The 24,600-nt window shown below is 38.1% G+C and overlaps 3 protein-coding genes across 3 annotated transcripts; 1 reads left to right on the top strand and 2 right to left on the bottom strand.

The window, feature by feature from the left end:
- Positions 1–412: 412 nt before the first annotated feature.
- On the bottom strand, positions 413–6,195 carry parp12b (poly (ADP-ribose) polymerase family, member 12b). The gene is made up of 8 exons (XM_084112502.1): positions 5,798–6,195; positions 4,778–4,913; positions 3,631–3,886; positions 2,908–3,000; positions 2,690–2,816; positions 2,386–2,554; positions 2,166–2,286; positions 413–1,600 (listed from the first exon to the last, which is right to left on the bottom strand). The coding sequence occupies exons 1-8, from the start codon at positions 6,124–6,126 to the stop codon at positions 1,500–1,502; spliced, it is 1,332 nt and encodes a 443-aa protein (XP_083968628.1). The 5' UTR covers positions 6,127–6,195; the 3' UTR covers positions 413–1,499.
- Positions 6,196–7,246: 1,051 nt separating this feature from the next.
- LOC311082267 (tetratricopeptide repeat protein 41-like) lies at positions 7,247–14,604 on the bottom strand (the record flags this gene model as incomplete). Its single annotated transcript, XM_084112997.1, has 16 exons — positions 7,247–7,934; positions 8,051–8,172; positions 8,280–8,429; positions 8,832–8,982; positions 9,091–9,271; positions 9,403–9,530; positions 9,999–10,147; positions 10,309–10,465; positions 10,652–10,891; positions 10,998–11,457; positions 11,554–11,705; positions 12,131–12,348; positions 12,443–12,623; positions 12,966–13,063; positions 13,708–14,393; positions 14,572–14,604. The coding sequence occupies 16 exons, from the start codon at positions 14,602–14,604 to the stop codon at positions 7,804–7,806; spliced, it is 3,237 nt and encodes a 1,078-aa protein (XP_083969123.1). The 3' UTR covers positions 7,247–7,803.
- Positions 14,605–14,920: 316 nt separating this feature from the next.
- On the top strand, positions 14,921–24,480 carry hsp90b1 (heat shock protein 90, beta (grp94), member 1). Its single transcript, XM_084113064.1, has 18 exons — positions 14,921–15,119; positions 15,926–16,028; positions 16,357–16,498; positions 16,609–16,725; positions 17,256–17,587; positions 17,661–17,772; positions 17,861–17,986; positions 18,070–18,186; positions 18,275–18,412; positions 18,505–18,582; positions 21,113–21,178; positions 21,288–21,557; positions 21,650–21,895; positions 22,001–22,137; positions 22,625–22,703; positions 22,797–22,952; positions 23,036–23,134; positions 24,189–24,480. The coding sequence occupies exons 1-18, from the start codon at positions 15,071–15,073 to the stop codon at positions 24,213–24,215; spliced, it is 2,394 nt and encodes a 797-aa protein (XP_083969190.1). The 5' UTR covers positions 14,921–15,070; the 3' UTR covers positions 24,216–24,480.
- Positions 24,481–24,600: the final 120 nt, after the last annotated feature.

The following is a 24,600-nucleotide window of genomic DNA, read 5'->3' as shown; positions in this document are numbered from 1 at the left end:
TTCGTTTAGTAATTTAGTAACTAACAATTTGTTTTCGATATGCCCGTCCGATACATTGTTTTAAAACACATTTGAAAAGTTAATATATTTATTTCCCTTATGAAGATTAACCATAGTTTAACTAGCTTAGAGTAACTATATATTTAAACATGCTATTGTAGCAAACCCATGCTATAAATTATATGATTACGACAATTATACTATAGTAACAACATGGTAATTTTGTAAAGTAAGCTGTAATAAAACATGCCTTTTTCTTTGGCTCTCTTCGGTGGTTTTGAATCATTTGAGACCCAACAAGGTCAAATTAATGTTAATTTCATTTCAAAACCCTGGTGCTACTCATCAGTAGGCCTGCAGTGATTTATCTCTTGTAGACCTGGAAAACCTTGTATTCAAATGAGTGACAAAATAGGAAAAACAGGGAGAATTTATTGACGAATACATGGTTTGAAAAAAGTGCAAGTTTGTACCTCATGAGCTGATCCATATCGTCCCACAAAGGTACCACATTCACTGAAGGCACACCAGACAAATCCATGGCATGAAAAACCAATAGAACCAATAATAAAAAAAGATAAAGCAATAATAATTCCGCTAAAGTCACAGTATCTAAATGTGTTGATTTGAGGGTAGGACCCTCTCATATGAGCAGTTATTTGAGCTAAATAAATCATAAGCACTTGATATAGCCACAGAATTTTCTGGCAAAGACAGATCTATTTGGTTAAAAATTATGGAATATATTTAATATTTTTCATATTAATATGACTATAATATTTCAATCAAAGCCACTGCATTTCATTCAAAGCAATTATTATAGGGCATCCTCAGTTTATTAATTGAGAAGAGCCTTGAGTTTGTAAAGGACAATTCACGCTGCACAGACAGACGGTGACCAACAATCCCTTTTTATGTAACTGACTTTAAAAAGTTATGGTCTTGAAGAAAAAATTTAGATGACTAACTTTCAAGACTAGTCTTTATGCAACTGGCCACAGATTACAGTATGCCACTTCTCAGACATTCCACGTCCAGACAAATGCAATTGAACAAGTCAAACGCACTGATCCGACAAAACCCATCAGCGTCTGTGGCCTTAGGTCGTAGTCTGTCGGTGCAGTGTGAATTGGCTTTAAAATTCTGTCATTATTTACTCACCCTCAAGTTGTTCTAACCCTGCATGACGTTCTTTCTTCTGTTGAATACAAAAGAAGGTTTTGAGGAATGTGGGTTACCAAACAGTTGCTGGTCTGGACCCCTCTGACTTCCATAGTATAGAAAAAAAGTCAGTGGGGACCAGAAACTGTTGGTTACCCACATTCTTCAAAATATCTTCTTGAGGCTCAGTAAATGAGGACATAATTTTCAGTTTCGCATGAACTATCCCTTTAAGAGCATGTGAGTGTATCCAAATGGCAAGAAAATGAAGCAGTAACTCATGATTTGAATGTCTATCCTCAGGTGCGTAAACAGAGTGTGTTTGTGTGTTTTGTCAGTCACTGGGAAGCTTTAGTTTCCACCTCATTGATAGACACAAAGCGTGGTCGTCTGCGCACCCTTCTCTTTGTGTTGTGTTTGGGGTTCCTTTGATACATATCTGTAAAAAAAAAAGTCCTATAATACAATATAATAAATATAATAACATGTAATATGTGACCCTGGATCACAAAACCAGTCGCACGGGTATATTTGTGGCAATAGCCAACAATACATTGTATGGGTCAAAATTATAGATTTTTCTTTTATGCCAAAGATCATGTTCCATGACGATATTTTGTAAATTTCCTACCGTAAATATATAAAACATTTATTTTTGTGAGTGAATGCAGCATAATCGCGAACATAAATGGACAACTTTAAGAAGATTTTCTCAATGTTTTGATTTTTTTGCACTCTCAGTTTCCAGATTTTCAATAGTTGTATCTCAGCCAAATATTGTCCTATCCTAACAAACCATACATCAATGGGAAGCTTATTTATTCAGCTTTCGTATGATGTTTAAATCTCAATTTCATAATATAATATAATATAATATAATATAATATAATATAATATAATATAATATAATATAATATAATATAATAAATACTCAAGGTCACTTTTAAATGAAATAATTTTATGACATTATTTTTCCAGACCTGGAATATGAAGGTGTGTAGTACCTTGGAAACTGACAAAGTAATGCCTATTGCCCTTAATGACAGTAACTTCTGCATTGTTGTCCTCCTGAAAAGCTTTCTCCAGCTCTCTGGATGTTACAGAGGTCACACGTTGCTTGTCATCCTAAAGAAAAACGATGCAGAAACAAAACCACAACCAGACCTTAAACATAAATTCCTCTCAGATGAGAGTATGGCCACTATGTCTGCAATCCAGTCTCACCGGCTGACCGTACTCTATCCAGTTTTCATGATCTCCTTTGTAGTACCACATCCACTCTGTTGTCAGGATGTAGTGGACGGGTTTAGAGACGGAAGAGACTGTTGAAAGTCGGCGCACAGGGTCAAAGTTCCTGGTCATGGACACAAAATCCACCGGTCTCGAGCCTGGACTGAGTCCAAGAGAAGGGATGAGTAAAGAGAGTTGGAGAGCAGTCTCAAGAAACAGTCCTTTTTTTTTTTTTTATTAAAAAATTGTCAAAACAAATGTCTTTAAAAAAGACTATTGCATGTGAATTTGTACTGACCTGTGTTCATTCTTTGGGTCGCAGTAAGCTTTCTCGATTTCCTCCATGTTTCTTAAATCTCTCCAGTCTTTCCCGTCATAAACCTCCCACTTATACGGAAGATTAAAGTGGACAAGGACACACTGATCTGAAGCAATAAAAAAACCATTATATCCAACTCTAAAGTAAATAGGTTAAAGGCAACAAGATTAACCATAGGTAACGACATTGACACCAACCCTGAAACTTGCATTTCCGTCTTATGAAGTGCAGACAGATTTCATTCTTCTCCATCTGAGCGACCGGTTTGACGCCTGGATCAGATATCAGTTCTGAAATGTATATGAATATGTATGTATATTATGAATTACTGAATATATACAGATGAGCCAAAACATTATGGCCGCCTGCCTAATATGCTGTTGGTCCTCTGCATGCTGCCAAAACATCCCTCTGAGACATGGACTCTACAAGACCCATGAAGGTGTCCTCTGTCACCAAGACATTAGCAGAAGATCCTTCAAGTCTTGTAAATCGTGAGGTGGAGCTGCTGTGGATCTAACTTGTTGATCCAGCACATCCCACAGATGCTCAATCAGATTGAGATCTGGGGAATTTGGAGGCCAGGCCAACATCTTGAACTCTTCATCATGTCCCTCAAACCATTCCTGAACAGTGTGTATTATCCTGCTGAAAGAGGCCACTTCCAAAGCTTCAAATTTAAGTCCAAATGAATTGCCTTGCCGTTTCAGAGACACTCTGACCCAGTTGTCTTGCAGTAACAGTTTGGGCCTTATCAGATAACATTCCTCCTGCATCCAACATGTTTCCTTATCATCTAATCTACCCAGACCTTAGGCCTTGTTAGGAGATGATCAACGATATTCGCTTCACCTGTGAGTGGTCATAATGTCTTGGCTCATCAGTGTATAATACGTGTGAATGAATGTAAGTGCCCTTACCACTGCTGAGAGTTTGTGAGTTCAGGCGATACACGTTCTGGTAGATGTAGGGCAGGTCATGGATGATGTCCCCACCGAGACCCCGTTCCTCCAGCATCCTGCGGCTGTGCTCGTCGATGCTGTGCTGCCGTTTGCACTTGGGGCCGAACAGGCAGTCGTCTTGCACAAAGTGCTGACAAATATGCACCTTAGTGCAGCGCTCCATAAAGGTACAGGCCCCGAAAAGCCCAGTGCCTTTATTATAGTGAGCACACACCTGCGTACATACAACACGAGATGGATTATTTAAATATCAGAGTTAAATGCAAAAAAAAAAATTATATTACAAAACCGCACATGCATTCATTAATAATTAAATTAAACTACTTAAATGCCTTACACATACTGTCAAACTTCTAGATTAAACCAATGCGTCACAGAGCTCAGCAAAACATTCTACTTTACCTGTTTACAGGACATTCTCCTTTTTTTTTGTCTTTCTTTTTTTTTTTTTTTTTGTCCAAACCAAAGTGGAGAAACGCACTTAGGACACCTGAAGATCTTAGAACATCAATATCTCTCCATCAGCAACTCTTCATCCTGAACGCGGACCACAATTCTTCTCAATTCACCACTTGCCTGTTTTTTTTTCTTTTCTTTTTTTTTACATTAACATACTGACTGGAACACTGATGAAGTAGAGCTTCACTTGGATGACTTAATGGTTGACTTTTTCTTGCTTTTTTTTTGTTTGTGTGAAGATTTTTTTTAAGATTACTGGCTTTTGATTGATGGTACTGATCAGATCCAGGAAATAACGCAGAAAAAACAAATGTTCTGATAAACTAATGATATACTCAAATATTCAATGACTTCACACTGTGACATTGTATATTTGGGTGTAACCAGCCGCTGAAACAATGCAAACATGTCAGAACAAACGTCAGAGCGGTTACGTGAGCTCTTTTCTACTCTGAAAACGTCTCGCAACTGAGCGCACAGCGAAAGAAACGGAGAAGGGCGTTTCAAACGGCAGGAGAGGTACCTGGAATGCAGAAATATCCCAATCATAGCATGAGTTTGGCTTCGGGGAGGAATTCTCTCATGAGAATGGAGTCCAAAAAACATTTAGGTAGCTATTTAAGCCTTCCTGTTTGTATTTCCTCACCTCTGGCAGTAGGGCAGGATCATTCTGGAGCAGAAGCAGGAAGAGATCATCTTCGTTCAGTTCATGAAGCGTACACTCCCGCAGAAGGGGATAGTTATGTTGTGACTGGATATTATGGGAATATTTACACTCCTTCCTGACAAACACATCCACAAAAAGCATATAATGATTTTTGGTCTCTACATAATTCCCAAACTTTGGTTACACTTTATTTTATGGTGTCCTTGTTACAATGTAATTATGAATTTAAGTACTGAGTAAAATTAATTAACATGTACTATGCATAATTTACTGTAATTACTACAGTAAGTACATGTAAGTAACAAAGACACTGTCAAATAAAGAGATATTGCTTTTACATGACCAATATTTCTTACTACCAATACTACCATTTTTTTTATGTCTATGATATTCATTTGCTTTTTAACACAATAAAAACTAAATGATCATTATAGTTAATACCACTCTGAAAACATAATATGCACTATGAATATTTTATTGTTATTATATTTATGTTGAGTAATTATCCAAGCAATACATTAAATTAATTAATATATGTTTGAATAGAGTTGCTGGGTGCTATTATTAATATTAATAACGTTACGTGGTAATTCATATTATTATAATAAACTACGTAGACATTTTTAATATCGGTTATATATAAATAAAAACACTCGCCAATCTCTAAGCTGCATTATTTCATAATTGTGATCACTGTAACATCTGAAACGCTGAAAATAGCCATAATAAATAACACGTATGTGTGTGCAAATTTGGTAGTGTGTTCAAGGATGTAAATAAACAAAAGCAATAAATATTCATAAAATAATTCTGGGTAGGCTACGTTAAATCCCATGTCATACAGAACTTCAAGGCGTTATGACCACTAATAGCTGTTGTTATTTTTAGTATTGTATTAACGCATTTGTCCTTTTAAGGATAAAAGCACTTTATGCTCTACGTTTAGTAGTATAATAGGAAAGTCTTACACTAGATATCCAGATGTTCTCCCAACCTTACCTTCCTTTCCCATATCTGCAGTTGCCATAAACAAAATACTTGCACAGGTGTAAATCCTGACACTCGTAACATTCATTCTTGGAATATTTCTTGCAGAGTCTCAGAGATGTTTTCGCGACAACAGTGTAGTCAGGCTCTCCATCCTCTGTTTTGGGTCTGCTCTGGGTCACTGTGAAGCGGGCGCATTTCTTAACGATGTACCAGAAATCTGCTTCGGTTATCTCAAAGCGCTGGAAGACCCTCTGGTACAGCTGAGATATCTCCATAGAGCCTTTATTGCTGCATAATATGCTGGTCGCATGATGTATGATCCGAGAGTAGCCAGACATGTCTGCGCAAGTGAGAGCAGTGCTGCGCGCCTGGAGGTCTGATGATTTCTAATCTGCGTTTCTACAGAAATGAAAGCGGAAACTGTGGAAAGCTCGGTCTAGGATTCATGTCAAATACCCAGTGCCAGCTATTTTCAAAATAAAAGTCTCAGGCTCCCCCACAGGCTCCAAAGATGGATTGATGGCTGGATGACAGACAGACATATAGATAGACAGATAGACAGATAGACAGATAGAAAGACATAATTTGTATCTATTTTAATAGAATAGAATAGAATAGAATGACAGACAATTTTTATCTATTTTAATAGAATAGAATAGAAAGACAGACAATTTTTATCTATTTTAATAGAATAGAATAGAAAGACGTAAAATTTGTATCTATTTTAATAGAATAGAATAGAAAGACAGACTATTTTTTATCTATTTTAATAGAATAGAATAGAAAGACAGAAAAGTTGTATCTATTTAGAATAGAATAGAATGACAGAAAATTTGTATCTATTTGAATAGAATAGAATGACAGAAAATTTGTATCTATTTGAATTGAATAGAATGACAGAAAATGTGTATCTATTTGAATAGAATAGAAAGACAGAACATTTGTATCTATTTTAATAGAATAGAAAGACAGAACATTTGTATCTATTTTAATAGAATAGAAAGACAGAAAATGAGTATCTATTTTAATAGAATAGAATGACAGAAAATTTGTATCTATTTTAATAGAATAGAATGACAGAAAATTTGTATCTATTTTAATAGAATAGAATAGAATGACAGAAAATTTGTATCTATTTTAATAGAATAGAATGACAGAAAATTTGTATCTATTTTAATAGAATAGAATAGAATGACAGAAAATTTGTATCTATTAGAATAGAATAGAATAGAACAGAACAGAACAGAACAGAACATAATAGAATAGAATAGAATAGAATAGAATAGAATAGAATAGAATAGAATAGAATAGAATAGAATAGAATAGAATTTCCCTTTTACAGAAAAGACATGGCTGGTCTGATGGTGTACGTTCATTAGAAGCAAATGAAAAAAAGCAATACAAGTCATAAATACTCTAATAATTCTAGATACATTACAACAGCATGCCAAATATTTATGGGCCATACAGAATTTAAATTATGAACTGACAATTTCTGACAATAAAAATAGAAAACAGTTCTAATATTTCACAATATTGCTGTTTTTACTGTGTTCTTTAATCAAAGAAATGCAGCCACGGTCCAAAAACATATTTTGAACGTCCACATCATAGAAAACACATGTTTATGCAAATAGAATAGAATAGAATAGAATAGAATGTGCTTCTTACAATAATGACATGACTAGTCTGACCATGTGACAAAGTGAGAGGCAGTTAGAAGTTAGTCTTCTCATCTTTCTGTTCAGTGCCTTCAGAGTTTTCTCCTGGATGATCCGTCTGCCTGGGAAAGCCCTTTCGGTTGATCTGGTAAGAGACAGTCGCTGGTCAAATAAACCAAAACCAAATGTCACTCTGTGGCCCAAATACAGACAACTGTGAACCTCCACTCTCTTTTTAGGGTTTTATCCTGGTTCCAAGATGGCGATCTGTCTGAAGAGAAGCTCCTAGTCTGTAGACTGTTGTAGCCCACTGTGTGATTTCTTAAAAGCAGTTGAAGTGTGCTGAAATGGAGCTCACTGCTCCAGGTCTTGGGTCAGTGGGTGCTCAGGGCCCAGGAGGTGAATCCTTATGTCTGCAGCTCTCTGGAGTAGATCCAGCCCCTCTCTCCTCTCCACTCTACTGCAGCTACGCAACAGCACTTTACCTGCCAGACCAGACACCATAAAATAGACAAAGCTTTTATGAAGAATATGCCTCTGAAACCAAGGCCACTAAAGTGGGTGGCCACTGTTGTGTTCAAGCAGCCATTTAGTCACTCACCAAGCTTCATAAGAACGACAGCGAGGTTGTGTTGCGCGTTGGGAAGTTGCAATGTCCGAGCCTCAGTCTCTGTAGTGCTTATAGCATGGCGGTACAGTTCAACAATCTTCCTCTGTGTCCATCTAAAAGTGCAAATCAAGCCCGTGACCTTGAAATCAAATTATGCGACCTTGAGGTTTGATGCGGTTGAGGTAACTAGATAAGCACTGCACATAAGTCCATGTCTTACTCTGTACTGGTTTGAGCACTGGCCCAGAGATCTGCAAGCTGCTCCTCCACTTCTGCTACCAGAGGATGATCATGGCCACACCAGCGCCTCCTGCTGGCCAGTGCAGCTTGGAAGCATCTCTCGGCAGTCTTGGGCTTACAAAGACCCAACCTTGAAACATGTGAAAATGCAATCAAATGTGCACAAAGTTATTTTTGTATGTTTTACTGGCTGATTAAAACAGTAGTTTTTGACTTTATCCCAGTGGGGGGCAAACTACATCCCACAGGCCATATACGGCAAATAAAAGAAGTGGAATGTGGATGTTGCATGTTTAACAAAGAATGGACAGTAAAATACTTTTTCACCAGTATCGGACAGAAAGTGGTGTCTGATTTGCCAAGAGTAAGTTAAAGGCTACAACCACAGTCATCATTTGATTTATAATTTAATATAAATTTTAAATATTTAATTGAATATTTCTAAATTGAATGAATTGAAATTCATTTAAATATTTCTAAATCAAATTAAATTAAATTCAGGGGGAAACATTTCACTTTTTTGTTGTCTTACTTGTGAATTCCCTTCAGTAGCATGGCTGTGCCTTCAGCACAAGGATGGACAGAAATGTATCTAGAAGAGCTGATGTCTTTGAAAAGCCCTGGCACTGCATATACCCGTCCATCCGCCAGCAATGCCAGACACAGACGACAGAGCAGCTGTCCTGTGAGAGGAGATTAGAACTGCAAAATACGTACGCTTGACAAAATATAACTCGCTTGTCTTTTTATAAGTTATATGAATGCAGGAGGAAATATGAAATGCATGTTACCAACGATCAGTTTGACCTCTGCGCTGTCAAGATGGGCTTCTGTAAGACACCTGGCAGTCTCAAGTCCCTTGTGGCAATACATCTCTGAGTCTTTCGGCAGATGCATTTGGACGTAAAGCTCTGCCAGCATATGTTGCACTTTGAGCAGTAACCTCATACTGTCACAATCCTGCTCCATTCCCTGTGGAGGAAAACAGAATGAAACCTTGCATAGAGTGTGATCCATTTTTGTGTTTTTGTTTTTTGAATGCATACAATTTCTGACAATGATTAGCTAATCATATAACAGAAAATGTCTTGTATTATTTTTACCTTCTGGAAAATTTGATCTGCTTTTAGTAGCATCTCCTCAGCTTGCTGTATCTCACCCAAACAGAGCAGAACTTTACAGCAGAACCATGTTAATCGCCACACACTGCTGTGATCTAGAGGGTGAGCGTCTAAGAAAGACCAGGTGAAAGTAGTTAACGTATACCAAGAAGTGATCATTATTATAATAATTGATAGTTTACTTGTACACTTTACATTACTTACAAAAAGCAGCCTTTCAAGTGGCCGAGATGAATACTATGATACATGGTAAATATTTTAAATAATATAAACAAATATTGCACCATAAATTCTGCTTTTCTGAGTCTACATATAAGAATGATCCTTTCCAAGGCAATTTCTTACAATACAATTTAATACTTTACAGGTTTTCTTTTACAATTTGCATTACTATCATTTACAAAAAAATGACCTAATAGCTAGTATTATTTCAGATAAGTGGACAGGCTTACAAGAATAACATGATACATGTTAAATATATAATATTTACTAGTAATGCCATATATTTCTGTCTATATGTCAATGAGAGAAGCTGATTATATTTTATTTTTATAACGATAATAAAAAGTCGGTTTTACCATTAAGACGCTCCCAAGTCTGAGCCATCAGATTCTGGAATGACGTCACAGAATCAAATCCTCTCTCCCTTAGTAGTGTCCAATAATGTACAACATCAATTGTCATCTGTGGGTATCGCTTCAGGTTGCTTGACAAAAACTCCATGGTACTATGAAAAATATGGAGATATGAGATATATATATATACAGTATGTCTGTATGATAAGCATCAGTGTTGACTGAGATATGAACTATTTATTTCATAACGAACTGAAAACACAATGCCTACTGCAAAGATTTTCTAATCAAAGATAAATTGCAGTTATCGTACGCTGGATCGCTAAGGAAGCCATGCAACTCCTTGAATGAACCAGTTTGCTTGAGATGCCAAGGAATCTCTTCCATCTTTCTTGCCCAGCTACAAAGCTCTAAACTGGACTTCTGAAAAAACTTAACAAGGATCAGATGATAGGAATTACCCTCCATACCTTAAAGTGAAAGAGACAAGAGCACAACTATGTGAACACATTGGAAATGCCTGTTCTGTTTTTACTGCATGGAAATTATATTACTCTTCAAAAGTGTTTGTGCTCTATTTCAAGAAGTGAATTCAATAATGAAAATTATGCAAGGAATGAAAAAAAGAATAAGACAAATAGCATAAACATTCTTACCATGCGTCAACAAGTTCATTGCCTGGCTGAGGGACTGATGCATGATGGTCAGAAGACCATTGTTTTTCTCCTGAACCCAAGGCCAAAAAGCAGAGCGCAATCGGGCCCATTCCAAACCCTTGACTCTTAGACGACCACAGTAACCTAGATCTTCCAACAAAGCCAGAACCTGAGCCTCAGTCAGGCCAGCACGAGACACATGAATGAGACAGAGTGTGTCCCACACCCAGCCTGAGAGATCTGTAGAGAGAGAGAGAGAGAGTGGGGAATGCTTATTAGCTATAACTAATGAAATATTTAAGTCAGGACAAGCATGGTTTTATATAATAAAGTAAAAAGGACTTACCTTCCCTGAGTGATGCAGCTCTTGAACAAGTCTCAGTGACTTCTGTTGGAGCAGTTCTGCTGAAATCTTTTACCCAGCGATGTATGACCTTTACCCAGAGCTCAGGAACCGAATCAGCTTCTACATACTCCTGCAACAGCTCCATCTCTTGCTCTTTCTCCCTCAGCACTGCACACGTCCGTAACTCTGTGCCAATGAGCGCTAAAAAAGCCGGAAGGTGGCATTGCTTCTTACGCTCAATTCTTTGCAAAACACTGGTTGGCAACTCCTCGTAAGGTAAAGCCAGATGTCTGAGTAAAATGCTCTGCTGAACACTAGGATCGGAGATATGGGGACTCCTGAGAATCTGGACATCAGTCCTGCTGGTGAGACTTTTGTAAGTGAGGTCAGTAAAGGTTGTTGTGATGATCATTTTGCAACAGTGAGGCAGAGGATCTGGCAGCCATTGTAGTGCCTTCACCTGGAAAACAAAAAAACAAACAAAAAAGGTGTTAATTTTATTGAAATAAAAAAGTCAACCTGCTCATGCAAACCATGCAGAGGACTAAAAGATCACCTCTTGCTTTGAGAGTCCAAGTGTTTCTGTCAAAAGGTCAATACCATCTATAAGAAGAATACAAGGCCCAAGATTGGCTGCTGCCATGAATGCCTGGACAGCCCGATGGAGGTGCTCAAACTCAATGATGTCTTCCCAATCTGGAAAATCACCTGCAGAAACAAATTAGATGCAAAATATTATAATATTTGGTCTTTATTTATGATGCTATAAAACATGTGTTCTCAACTCTGGCCCTCGAGATCCACTTTCTTGCAGAGTTTAGCTCCAACCTTGATCAAACTCGCATGCCTGTAACTTTCTGGTAATACTAAAGACCTTGATTAGCTTGTTCAGGTGTGTTTTATTACGGTTTACCTAATAAAACTTCGGAAAGAGGGATGTCGAAGCTGGGAATGACACACCTGAGTTGACCACGTTCCCGTACAAAAGTCTGAAATGGACAAATGGAACGCAACAACTCTGCAGGAAAGTGGACCTCGAGGGCCAGAGTTCAGAATTTATATATTTGTTGTATTTATAAAGAAAGCTCCAAGACTCATTACACACTTGTGCTGGGAAAAATGAGGAAATTTACCATAATGTGCTCTTCGAAGTTGGGCAGTACACTGTCTAAGCATAGACCTGACATCAGTGCTGGATGTGCTGGTTTCACAGAAGTGAGAAATGACTAGAAAATCAGGATTCTGTCGGCAGAAGGCTCGCAGCCAACTCGCTGCCAGAGTGGACTTCCCACAACCCCTTTCACCACATACCAGTAAGATAGACTTCACTGAGTCTTTCTGGTCAAAATCACTGAAAGTAAACAATACTTTGTCCTATAATATAACATAACATATATGTTAATCAAACACAGTCTGCCTGCTGCATTTAGTTTTTATCTTCTTACCATGTGAAATGAGCACCTGGATTTTTTGAGTGCGTCTCAGATTTTTCATTATGAATTATAGAATGCAGAAATTTGTTTATTGCATTCAGTGTTTCTGTGGTGGGTACTGAGGGCACAAACCAGTCACACAATCCACGTGCATGGCTCTGTTGGTGATGCCGATCGAATGAATCCTGCCATCCTAAAACAAATCGATTCAAAAATCATAAATGTTTCTTATTTTAACCTTCATATTCTGTTTTGGGGTCTGAGAAACCCCAAAGCCATTTAACAACTCAAAAAGTACCAGGCTGATACTTCATGACTTTTCCCTGGGTTTTGATTAGGCCAGAGAAAGAATTAAAATAAAATATTTCAAAATATAATATATAAATAAAATATACATGCAGATATATAATCAAAATATATATTAAAAAAATAATAATAATCAGATTAAATAATAAAATAAAACAGGAATAAAATATAGGCTTAATTCAGAATTTTGTTATTAGATAAAAAACTTGTCGAACAATTATAGGCCTACCTAAGATGGGATGTTTTGGATCCTCATGAAATTTAGAAATGACTCCTTCCCAGTCCACCCTTATCATCTCCTCAAGTTCATAAAGGTTTCTGAAGAATCTGTCACACAGTGGAAAGAAAAAGAAGGATGCGCATATATATATATATACAGTCAAACCAAAATTTATTCAGACACCTTCAACATTTCTAACATTATCAGTTTATTCGCTATAGTTTAGAAAATTGTCATAAAATATGACAAGAGCAGAGTTATCAAATCAGTTGATATTTCACTGGTTTTGGCCATTCTTCTGTTAGACTATCTCACAAACGAATTGGTCTCACAAATGGTTGAATAGGTGTCAGCTGTTAAATTTAAGTACAAAATTTAGATAAATAGATAAATACCAATTTAGGTCAACCAATTACCAAGCAATGCTTAATTTTGTTCAGTCTGTGGTGTAAAAAGGTCGCATTAGCAATTAAAGAAAAAAACATGGTCAGGTCATAGTGTCTGAATAATTTTTGGTCCCAAATTTTTATCAGTTTTTCTGGTAGTCCACTGTATGAAGAATTTTTAAGTATTATTTTGTTATCCTCACTTACATAAATGAACTATAGTGTCCTGTGCCCACTAGTAAAAAAAATATATATCGGGTGTCTGAATAATTATTGGTTTGACTATATATATGCACACAAATTGAATTTAGTATTTAAAATAAATCTGTATTTATGTTTCAAGTCATTGTGGTCTGTTCTCAAACCTGACAGGAAGACAATGATTTATGATCCTTCTTTTTAGATCTCTCATTCTCTGTCTCTCACTTTTGCTTTGATTGGATAGCATGTTCAAGAAGATGTGCATTTCATCACTGCTGTCATCCTCCACATCCTGTGGGGTGCAGTCTTTAAAATAAAAGAAGCAGCTTCTGTGGTTGTCAATGAAGGCTGCCTTGGTGATCTCCAGCTCTGTCAGGCTACAGGTGCGATACCTGTCCTCCATGACCCAAGGGTAACCAGCCTTTGCAGCAACATGCAAGTTCCTAGCCACCTCAGACAAAGAACATGGGCCGATATCAGATTGAGAACCATTCTCTCCTGGCAGACATTGTCCATAGCTGTGTCCAAGAAGACAGATTAAAAAAGATGAGCGGTCGATGAGATCCAAACTGATTTTCAGATGCTGGTCGAAAAGATCTGGCTTATTTATCTGATGTTCATCATTGTCATTATTTTCATAATCCCTTTCTTGTTTGCTTCGCTGTAAGTCCACGGGTCTGAAACAGGCGCCTCTGGTCTGGCAAAGTGCATCTAGGTGGGGAAACACCTTTGCTTTCAGGTAAGACAACTCTTCTTGAAGATCACCTGGAAAATAGCACAGGTAAGGCTGAAGAGGAAATACGAGGCTGTCAGACGTTCCCATAATTTTTTTTTTTGGATACTTGTGACACTTTCAGAAATCTAAATATGTACATTCAACAGAGAAAGAATTAAATGCACAAATATTAAAAGGTACATAAATAAAATATTTTAATGTTTTAATCTCTCAATTACTAAAAAAATCCAGTCAATATAAACTAAGTAAAATAGAGAAAAAAAAACTTAGTGTAGTCTATCTTTAAGTCAACCAATCCTATCGGGACTTTCTTGTGGTCTATCATGTCAACAGCTTGTTGCTAAGGTGACCGTAATATAAATGCGATTCTGATTCTGAATCACCTAGTTCCGTTTCCCCCAACCCGCTCAAAGAAGTAAACAAAACCCACACCGTCCCCAGATCAGTTGTTACAGTCTATGACAAAATCTCCTTCGCTCGATGAATTGGCATTCCGTTGAGCCAACCAACGCGAGCCACGATCGGAACGAGTAAAATCGGACATGTAAAGCGGTGATTGGACGACAACGGCTGCGGACCGCTCTCTGATTGGTGCGGTGTTGTGCGTGGGGTGCTGTGATTGGCTCATGACGAATGAGCACATCCCTAGAGCGGAGGAGTTTATAAAGCCGATTTCTCGCTCTCTGTTCACGCACTGCAAGAAATCTTTGAGGCGTACAGGGTGCAGCAACAGCTCAAGGCGTTAATCTGCTATTGAGTCTCATTAATAAACAGTTTTTCTTTCTAAAACGATGAGGCGACTGTGGATTATCGGTCTCCTCTGTACACTATTGGCTTTCGGTGAGTATGTTTTATTAAATGGCCTTGAAATGCACCGTTATGCAGTTTGCTGTCTTTGAACTTGACAAAGCTTCAGTGAGTGTTTGCAGTAATGTTGCTGTCTTTGTGTGGTTACATGTAAGCTTTATAATTATATATTCAGGTTTTGATAATACTTTATTTGCAGATTTTTTTTTAACGCTTCCTAAATGGATTCAGAACAGGAAATAAAACCTGGAGAGTGGATTTGAATTGCATGTGCTTCTGGAAGTTTCCTCAAGATTGAAAAGGCCTTCATATATTCAGATGCCATTTAATAATGATAGTTATGATGCTTTATAATGACAAATTGCATTTAAATGGTTGCTTTTACTAATGTACGATTTAAAAAAAGAAGCTAATAATGTAGTCGTGCAAGAGAGAAATAGAACAATGAAGTCTAATTGCACATTTAAAGAAGAATTGAATCAGCGATCTTGAACCATGTGAACTGCCACATCAAGGCCTTTAAGTGTCTAACTGAGATCTTCTGGATCAAGAAAGTGCATTTGCACACAAATCAAGAGTATTTTGCACATTTCAGAGCCTTACCTGAGCAATTTTATTAATTCTGCTTCACAGATTACATTCATGTAAAATGAACAAACATCCTTGCTGGGTACAAAAGGGTTTTTGCTGAGCAAATATTGAGTTGTATTTTGGTGCTGTTATATCATTGAGTTGAGTAACACTGTTGAATCTGTATAGCCTTTAAGTGCTTTTTATCACCAATGATGCATTTACATTATTTGTGGTTTTGTCATAATCTTTGTTTTACATAATTGCAGCATCTGTGAAAGCTGATGATGATGTTGACATTGACGGCACAGTGGAAGAGGACCTTGGGAAAAGCAGAGACGGATCCCGCACAGATGATGAGGTTGTTGAGAGGTCTGTATGGACTTGAACTGCACTTGACTGATTTGAACCTCAATTTTTAAGATTGAGGAAAATTACTGTGACCCTTTATTTCGACTCAGATCTTAGCTGCTATTTTTAGCTTATTAAATGCACTTGTTTATCTGTTATGAGGTTACATTTGGATATATTCACTTTAAGCTCCTCACAAAGGCCATAAATGCTCCCCAATGGAGGTTGAACATCTGGTTGATGCATTTTTGTCTTGCTCCACAATACCCAAGGGTAAATGGTAATAAGTCCCCTGAGAAACGCACATGTCACAAGCATCCTTTGCACTCTCCTATTTCTTCTCTAACAGGGAGGAAGAAGCCATTCAGCTAGATGGTTTGAACGCCTCACAAATAAAGGAAATTCGTGATAAAGCAGAAAAGCATGTATTCCAGGCGGAAGTGAACAGGATGATGAAACTGATCATCAATTCTCTGTATAAGAACAAGGAGGTGAGTATTGGAGGTGTTAGAAGATAAGTAGCTTTAGTCTTCATGCTGTTCATCATGGTTTTGCAAATCACACAAGACTAACGCTTCATAATTATTTTTTCACCCTAAAGATCTTCCTTAGAGAACTGATCTCTAACGCTTCCGATGCCTTGGATAAGATCCGGTTGTTGTCCCTGACCAACGATGATGCCCTTGCTGGAAATGAAGAGCTTACTATTAAAATCAAGGTGTGTTAAAAATGTGTCCTACAGTCCTTAATTTCCAGTGGAGAGACAACATGACTCACATTTGCATTGCAAAAGGAATTCAAACATTTATGAAGCAAATTCAGGAGCATTTCCTTCCTGTAATTTTCATATCTTAATTTTGATACTCAATACCTTGTTTAACTATGCGCATGATTACATTTTTATTTATTAGTTCATTTAGTAGAGTCCAGTATCTCTTAAATATATTTGAATGAATTATGGTTTAAGTTCTTTGGAAATTATATTACTCTGCAAACACTTTAGAAGAGTTTAAGTCAACACTGTATCTGTATCCATTTTAGAGTTTTAATCTAAAGCAAATTTTTAAAGACCTTATATAGGTTTTTAAATTGCTCTATGGTTTAACTTGTTACTTGCCATGAAAATAGCCAATAAAGCTGGCATGGCGTTAAAACACTCCAACCAACTAGTTAATTTAGTCAATATTTTGACTTGCTTTTATCTAGGTTATTCAATACTTAGTCCTGTGTCTTGTTTTCTCTCACCAGTCCGACAAGGAAAAGAACATGCTTCACATCACTGACACTGGCATCGGCATGACCAAAGAAGAACTGGTGAAGAACCTTGGTACCATCGCCAAGTCCGGAACCAGCGAGTTCCTTAACAAGATGACTGAGATACAGGATGACAATCAGTCCACCTCTGAGCTGATTGGTCAGTTTGGTGTGGGCTTCTACTCTGCCTTCCTTGTGGCTGATAGGGTCATTGTCACCACCAAGCACAACAACGGCACCCAACACATCTGGGAATCTGATTCCAACGAGTTCTCTGTCATCGAAGACCCTCGTGGTGACACTCTGGGCAGAGGCACCACCATTACGTAAGCAGCTGAACTTGAAATGTTTCAAATGTGTGGATTGTGACACGTTGTAACTAAAGTCTCGTTTCATCAGGTTGGTGATGAAAGAGGAAGCTTCCGACTACCTTGAGCTGGAGACTATTAAGAACCTTGTGAGGAAGTACTCTCAGTTCATCAACTTCCCCATCTATGTATGGAGCAGCAAGGTCAGTGTCTCCACCAAAGACTTGCTAGTTTGAAGTTTACCATTTGCTTAACTAGCTTTAGGACTCATCGATTTGTGCTGTTTCTCAGACCGAGACTGTAGAGGAGCCCATTGAGGATGAGGCTGAGGCTGAGGCAGATAAGGATGAGGCCACTGAAGATGAAGCTGAAGTTGAGGAAGAGGATGAAGACAAGGACAAACCAAAGACTAAGAAGGTAACGTATATGCAAATAAACCCCAGCAGCAACTATTTTATATACATTTCTCAATGATTTCAATGATTCATTACTCCCTTCAGGTGGAGAAGACCGTGTGGGACTGGGAGCTGATGAATGACATTAAACCCATCTGGCAGAGGCCTGCAAAGGAAGTGGAGGAGGATGAATACAAAGCCTTCTACAAGACCTTCTCCAGGGTGAGAGAATGTCTGCTTTGTGCACAAACCAACTTTTATGGTCATCTGTGGCCTCTTGGATTAAATCAAGTGGAATTTTTTCATTCAGGACACAGATGAGCCCATGTCACACATTCACTTCACCGCTGAAGGCGAGGTTACCTTTAAGTCCATCCTCTTCATCCCTGCATCTGCACCCAGAGGTCTTTTCGACGAGTATGGGACCAAGAAGAATGACTTCATCAAGGTAATTTTGATAACCTTTAATTGGGAAAAGAACACATTCTCTTATGTTGTAGTTTTGAGTTAACTGTACCTAATTTGATTCTTTCCTCTCAGCTATTTGTGCGTAGAGTCTTCATCACCGATGACTTCCATGACATGATGCCCAAGTACCTCAACTTCATCAGAGGCGTTGTAAGTGCTGTTGACTATATTCAGAATGCACTGAAATTTGGGTCAAGCCTTTACAATCCTAGTTCTGCACGTACAGAAATCTTGTTTGCTTTGCATTTCCCTAGAAGCAATAACCATCCTGCGTTTTGGCTCATTAGTGAAGAGCACTTCCATTTATTGAGCAGATTGCATGTGTGCAGTAACGCAACATCTCATGTAATATATTGGAGGGTATAAATGTGCTTTTATTTAGCAAAATCGATTTGTTTTCGGCATATAGTTTGAATTAAATTATAATTTATTTAGTACTTTTACCCAGTAATAATTAGGTAAATAATAATAAAAATGATACAAATTATTTTTTTCTTAATTGAAGTAAGTTATATTTTAGATTATTTTAGATTTTAAATTGTATTATAAAAAACTTGCTGCCTGGGAATTGTTTTTTTTTTTAATATATATAATTTGCAAATGATTTTATTTAAAGGTGCATTAAGCAACTTTTCATGTTAAAAATACCCGTTTTCTAACCCATACAATTGCCTGATGGGCTGAATGAGCCCTTCTCTGATCACTGAGATTGTCTCTATAATCCTGTAAAGTAAAATAAATAAGAGGGATTCGGGCCGGAATTTTAGACTGGGCGTGACGTAGTGTTGCTTTCGTCAACGAAAATTATGACGAAATATTGTCGTCAACGAACCGTTTTCACCTGACGAAAACGAGACGAGACGAGACGTAAATGCATGGTCATGTGACGATGACTAAAATACATGTATGATGCATTATCGTTGACGAATAAAAACGAGACTAAATGTGTCTTACAAAATAAAAACTATGCTAAAATGTCTCCTCATTTTCGTTGACCAAAACGAGACGAGACGAAATGTTATAACGTCACGACGAATGAGAGAGTTGTGCGTGAACCCATAGCTTTGACGGCTTTAAATTCTGTTTTGCGATCTGGTCACCCGATTATCAGCGAATTTAACAATATTATTCCATTAGTTTTTCTATTAAAATGTCTCATTGATATATTTGACACATTCATAATCATTACTTTTGCCGGTTCTTTGTGACAGCTGTTATGTGCGTTATGGCAGCGTCTCTGGTTACATGAACGCGTCATCGCATCAGCACCAGAACATGGAGATTTTATTTTAGAGAATAATCGCACAACCTATTCGATATTCTATAATTAAATAAACTAATCGAATATACAAAAATCGTGACTCATCCCTGCATGGAATCTCTTGTTTCTTTTCCCAAATCTTCACTCACGTCTCACCCATTTTCTAAAGGGATTATACACGTTTCTTCATTGGTTCGCTTTTAATTAGGCCTATTATATTCGTATTCTTTACTGTGGTAAAGTATAGCATACATTTGTACTTGCATGTCAAATTCTTTTTAACACAGTTTGTGTTTCCTATATTAGACATAGGGCACGTCGAGTTTAGTTGTAGGCTAAAGCGCGTTTCACACGCGCGGGTGATTTTTAGTTTCACTTTCTCTGGCAGCGCAATCTCAAACATAGCCTAAATATTTTGCTCATGTGGAGGATAAAATTCGCTATTCAGACCAATTTACCTCAAGTAGAAAACACGAAGATTAGATATCATAAAGAGATCGATGGTCTCTTTTCTGCTCGTGTCCCTCAGAGCGCAGAGTGGTTGGCTATTCTGCTATATCAGGCGTCTTTGTGTGGAAATATAAAACGAGTTTTTATTTTTTTAAATAACCCCCCAACCACCGCCGGTAGTTGGTCCATTACCGCGGTGGTAAAAAAAACTGCCACCGTCACTGCCCTAAATATACTAAATAGGCTATAATAAGATAACCTTGTTTTGAAATTCTATATTGACTGGGTTAAATAGAATTGCACTACTAAAAATAGACTAAAATACAATTTTCATTGACTAAAACTAGACTAAAATGTCATGAGTTTTCGTCGACTAAAACTAGACTAAAATGTCATCAGTTTTCGTTGACTAAAACTAGACTAAAATGTCATCAGTTTTCGTCGACTAAAACTTGACTAGACTAAAAAGAGTATGAACGTGACTAAAACTAATAAAAACTAAAACGACAGCTTGACACAAAGACTAGACTAAAACTAAAATTAAAACAGGCCGCCAAAAACAACACTAGCGTGACGTCATGCGCGTTCACGGCACGCTCACCTGGCTATGTCTGGCAGGTTTGTGTATTCGCCGCCATTCTCCGTAGAAGATGGATTCTAAGAGACCGGCTTGTAGTTCATTTCAAACACCAACGCAAACTCCACGTAAGATAAAAAAAAGAAAACTTTTGTCCGTGAGCGTGCACACTTCTGGTTGCAGTTTCGCTTGCCGCCAGAGGGGGCATAGTTCTGCAAAAACTCAGACTTGCGCAATGCACCTTTAAAAAAATATTTGAAACCTTTTTGATATTGTAATGTCATACCAAGGCAGGATGGTGTAATAACTTGAATAAAATGTATATTTTAAGTCTCAGCCAATAAGTATAATGTTTGGAGAGTCTATAGAACATATTTGATCTCATTTCTCAGGTGGACTCTGATGATCTGCCTCTGAATGTGTCCAGAGAGACTCTACAGCAACACAAACTGCTCAAGGTGAGCTCATCGTGTCAACGTAACCGACTTTTGTTCAATCATATGATGAAATTATACATGTTGCACAGGCAAATTTCAATTGTTTTCAAAACTCATGTTGGTTCCTTAGGTCATCCGTAAGAAGCTGGTCCGCAAGACCCTGGATATGATCAAGAAGATCGCCGAGGAGGAATACAATGACAAGTTCTGGAAGGAGTTCGGCACCAACATTAAACTGGGAGTTATTGAGGATCACTCCAACAGAACCCGCCTGGCCAAGCTGCTCCGCTTCCAGACCTCCCACAGCGAGACCGTACAGTCAAGTCTGGAGCAGTATGTGGAGAGGATGAAGGAGAAGCAAGACAAGATATTCTTCATGGCTGGAACCAGCAGAAAGGAGGTGCTTAAATGTTTTTACTTTTAACAGCTTATTACTAAGATACTCCATTTCTCAATTTCCATAGTAACATGTAATATTTCATCTGGTTTTAGGCTGAGTCTTCTCCATTTGTGGAGAGGCTTCTTAAGAAAGGATATGAGGTCGTCTACCTGACTGAGCCAGTGGATGAGTACTGCATCCAAGCCCTGCCCGAGTTTGACGGCAAACGCTTCCAGAATGTGGCGAAGGAGGGTGTGAAGTTTGACGAGAGCGATACAGCCAAGGAGAAGAGGGAAGCTTTGGAGAAAGAGTTTGAACCCCTCACTACCTGGATGAAAGACAAGGCCCTGAAGGACAACGTATGAATATCCTTTGTTTCACTATTGTATTGCATATTAAAAGCTGGCTGACTTGTAGAAGTGGCAGATGAATTGAAACATGTTTGTCCTTGTTTTGTGTTTCAGATCGAGAAGGCCATTTTGTCCCAGAGGTTGACCAACTCGCCATGCGCTCTGGTTGCCAGTCAGTACGGATGGTCTGGCAACATGGAAAGGATCATGAAAGCCCAGGCTTACCAGACAGGAAAAGACATTTCCACAAAGTATGTCCTCTGAATAAGTCTTAAACACATGATCACAGTGGCAATCACCTTAGCAACTGCATAGCAATGACCTGGCAACCATTAACCACATCTTAAGGTGCAGTCACATAAGTAGAATTTGTTAAATATTGCTGACAAAAAGACAATTGTCTATTGTCAGTAGCATAGTGATGTATGAAGCGCAGCTCAAACCAAGCCACTTTTGGTCAATCACCGCATGACTGATTTGAACCCGCTACAGAAAATGCATGTGGAAGTCTTTCGTCCTCATACACAATTCCTGATTGCGTGTATTCCTATTGAAATTACAGAATTTTACCCACGAAAATTTGCAAAACATCTGTAAATGTGACCGAGCCTTTAGAGTTGTTGCGACAATGCAATCCACCACTTCTTGGCTTGCTATGTGAAAATGGAAAAATGGCTAATCTGCAAATTAATTTATCTGGTCATAACCAAGTAAACCTGTTTTTTTTCCTCATTCTAGTTATTACGCAAGTCAAAAGAAGACGTTAGAAATCAACCCCAAACATCCTCTCATCAAGGAGATGTTGAGGAGAGTCAATGTAAGTTAAACATCATTCTGATTCAATTTACTTTGATTAAATATTCCACTTAAAATCTGCAAATAGTCTGATGTATTGTGCTTTGTCTCATAGGAAGACTCAGAGGATAAGACAGCTGCAGATTTAGCCGTAGTGCTCTTTGAGACGGCCACACTGAGATCCGGCTACCAGCTCTCAGACACCAAAGCTTATGGAGAAAGAATAGAGCGCATGCTGCGGCTCAGCATGAATGTAGACCTCGACACACAGGTACGCGCTCAGTCGAGCACTGGTACACGAAATGGAGATGTTCAAATGAAGTTTGGCTCAATATCCTGTTGCCGTGTTCACAGGTTGAGGAGGAGCCAGAGGAGGAACCAGAAGAACAGACCGAGGAAGCAGATGCTGAGGATGAAGAAGAGGTCCAGGCAGAGGAGGCAGAAGATGATTCAGTGAGTGTGAAAACTGTCACTTACACATTCTCATGATGTTCCAAAACTGTATCTTTCATGAAATGCAAATGGAGAATTTAAAGGTGCACTGTGTTAATATTTAGGAGGATCTTTTGACAAATGCAATCATACACACAACTATGTTTTCAGTGGTGTATAAAGACATTATATAATGAACCGTTATGTTTTTATTACCTTAGAATGAGCAGTTTATATCTACATGCACCGCGGGTCCCCTTACATGTTAAGTCGCCATTTTGCGCCGTCATGTTTCTACAGGAGCCCTAAACGGACAAACGCGTTTCGTCACTGTTCGTGAAACTAGCTAAAGTCAGCGAATTAACCAGACACAATGATGAACCAGTAACAATATTCGCATTGTTACCTCATTGATTAACTGGCTACTCTCTGCGGTCTCAGACGACGACATCTTTCCCTGTTGGCCACCGTAATTTCTAGTAGTGAGGTTGCAAATTGCAACCAACAGATGTCGCTAAAAATCACACACTGCACCTTTAATAGGGTTACACTTTACTTTAATAGTCTACTTTAGACATTACTTTAGACCACTTTAGATGTAACTTTGCAACTACATTTCAACTAACTCTTGAGTATTTGTAGACTAGGTTTGGTTTAGGATTGGTAGAATAAGTTGACATACAAAGTTACCTGGTCAGTTGAGTGTCTATTGGTGGTGATCTAAATAGTGTTGGCAGTTAAGCAGTCAGTCTACTAAAGGCCCAGGTATACTTCACTATCCGCATTTGGCTCTGTCTTGTGCACAGTGTCTGTTTAGCTTTCAAAGTATTCTCAACCGTTGATGGGCACGTTCGACATGCGCAGTAAAATTGCATTTTTATACTCTACCATGAGAGTTTAGAACAAAGACCAAAACAACATGTGCAATCCAAAACACGTGCATGGAATATCGAAATAAAGCGTAACCTTTAAATGGTTTGAAACTGCATGAGGGTGGGTAAATAGAAGAACTGTCATTTGAGAAGCTATTCCTTATGTCTTCATTTGTCTTAAAACACGTACTTCTGTGTTTCAGGGTACCACAGGCAAAGATGAGCTGTAAAAACACTGTAAAAAGTGTAAATCTAAGAGGGAAGGGGTGTCGGACTGATGCAGAGTGAAGATGCCGATCTCCGCTGATTGTCTTTTCTCTGTGCGGGCGGGTTGGGGGATTGGAGCTGTTTTTTTTTAAAGGCGCTGCGTTTGTGTTTGAGATCTTTTCTTTTTTTTACATTCCTCCATGATTGTAAATTTGTTAATATTTAACTGACCCAGTTGTGGAGTGCTGACTCCTGTCCACAGAACTATTAAATGTTTCCGGAAAAGGACTTTGTGTGCAAATTCGTCTTTTACCTCATCGTTGCCTTGTTTTACCCATTTTACAGACTCCCTTCAAAATGACAGGATTGTGTTTTGGGGTTTTTAGTTTATTTTTGTACGATTTAGTT

This window comes from Abramis brama (assembly GCF_963993115.1).
Source record: "Abramis brama genome assembly, chromosome: 4".
Lineage (NCBI taxonomy): Eukaryota > Metazoa > Chordata > Actinopteri > Cypriniformes > Leuciscidae > Abramis > Abramis brama.
Note: the sequence above shows the minus strand (reverse complement) of the source record. Positions and strands in the feature narration are given on the sequence as shown.

Excerpts from the sequence above, each read along its gene's own strand:
- parp12b (XM_084112502.1), bottom strand. The coding sequence starts at position 6,126 with ATGTCTGGCTACTCTCGGATCATACATCATGCGACCAGCATATTATGC. Across the intron at positions 3,001-3,630 it reads CTCACAAACTCTCAGCAGTG|AACTGATATCTGATCCAGGC; the intron begins GTAAGGGCACTT and ends TATACATTTCAG. Across the intron at positions 2,817-2,907 it reads ACGGAAATGCAAGTTTCAGG|ATCAGTGTGTCCTTGTCCAC; the intron begins GTTGGTGTCAAT and ends TTATTGCTTCAG.
- hsp90b1 (XM_084113064.1), top strand. The coding sequence starts at position 15,071 with ATGAGGCGACTGTGGATTATCGGTCTCCTCTGTACACTATTGGCTTTC. Across the intron at positions 18,413-18,504 it reads AGAAGAATGACTTCATCAAG|CTATTTGTGCGTAGAGTCTT; the intron begins GTAATTTTGATA and ends CTTTCCTCTCAG. Across the intron at positions 22,704-22,796 it reads AGATGTTGAGGAGAGTCAAT|GAAGACTCAGAGGATAAGAC; the intron begins GTAAGTTAAACA and ends TTTGTCTCATAG.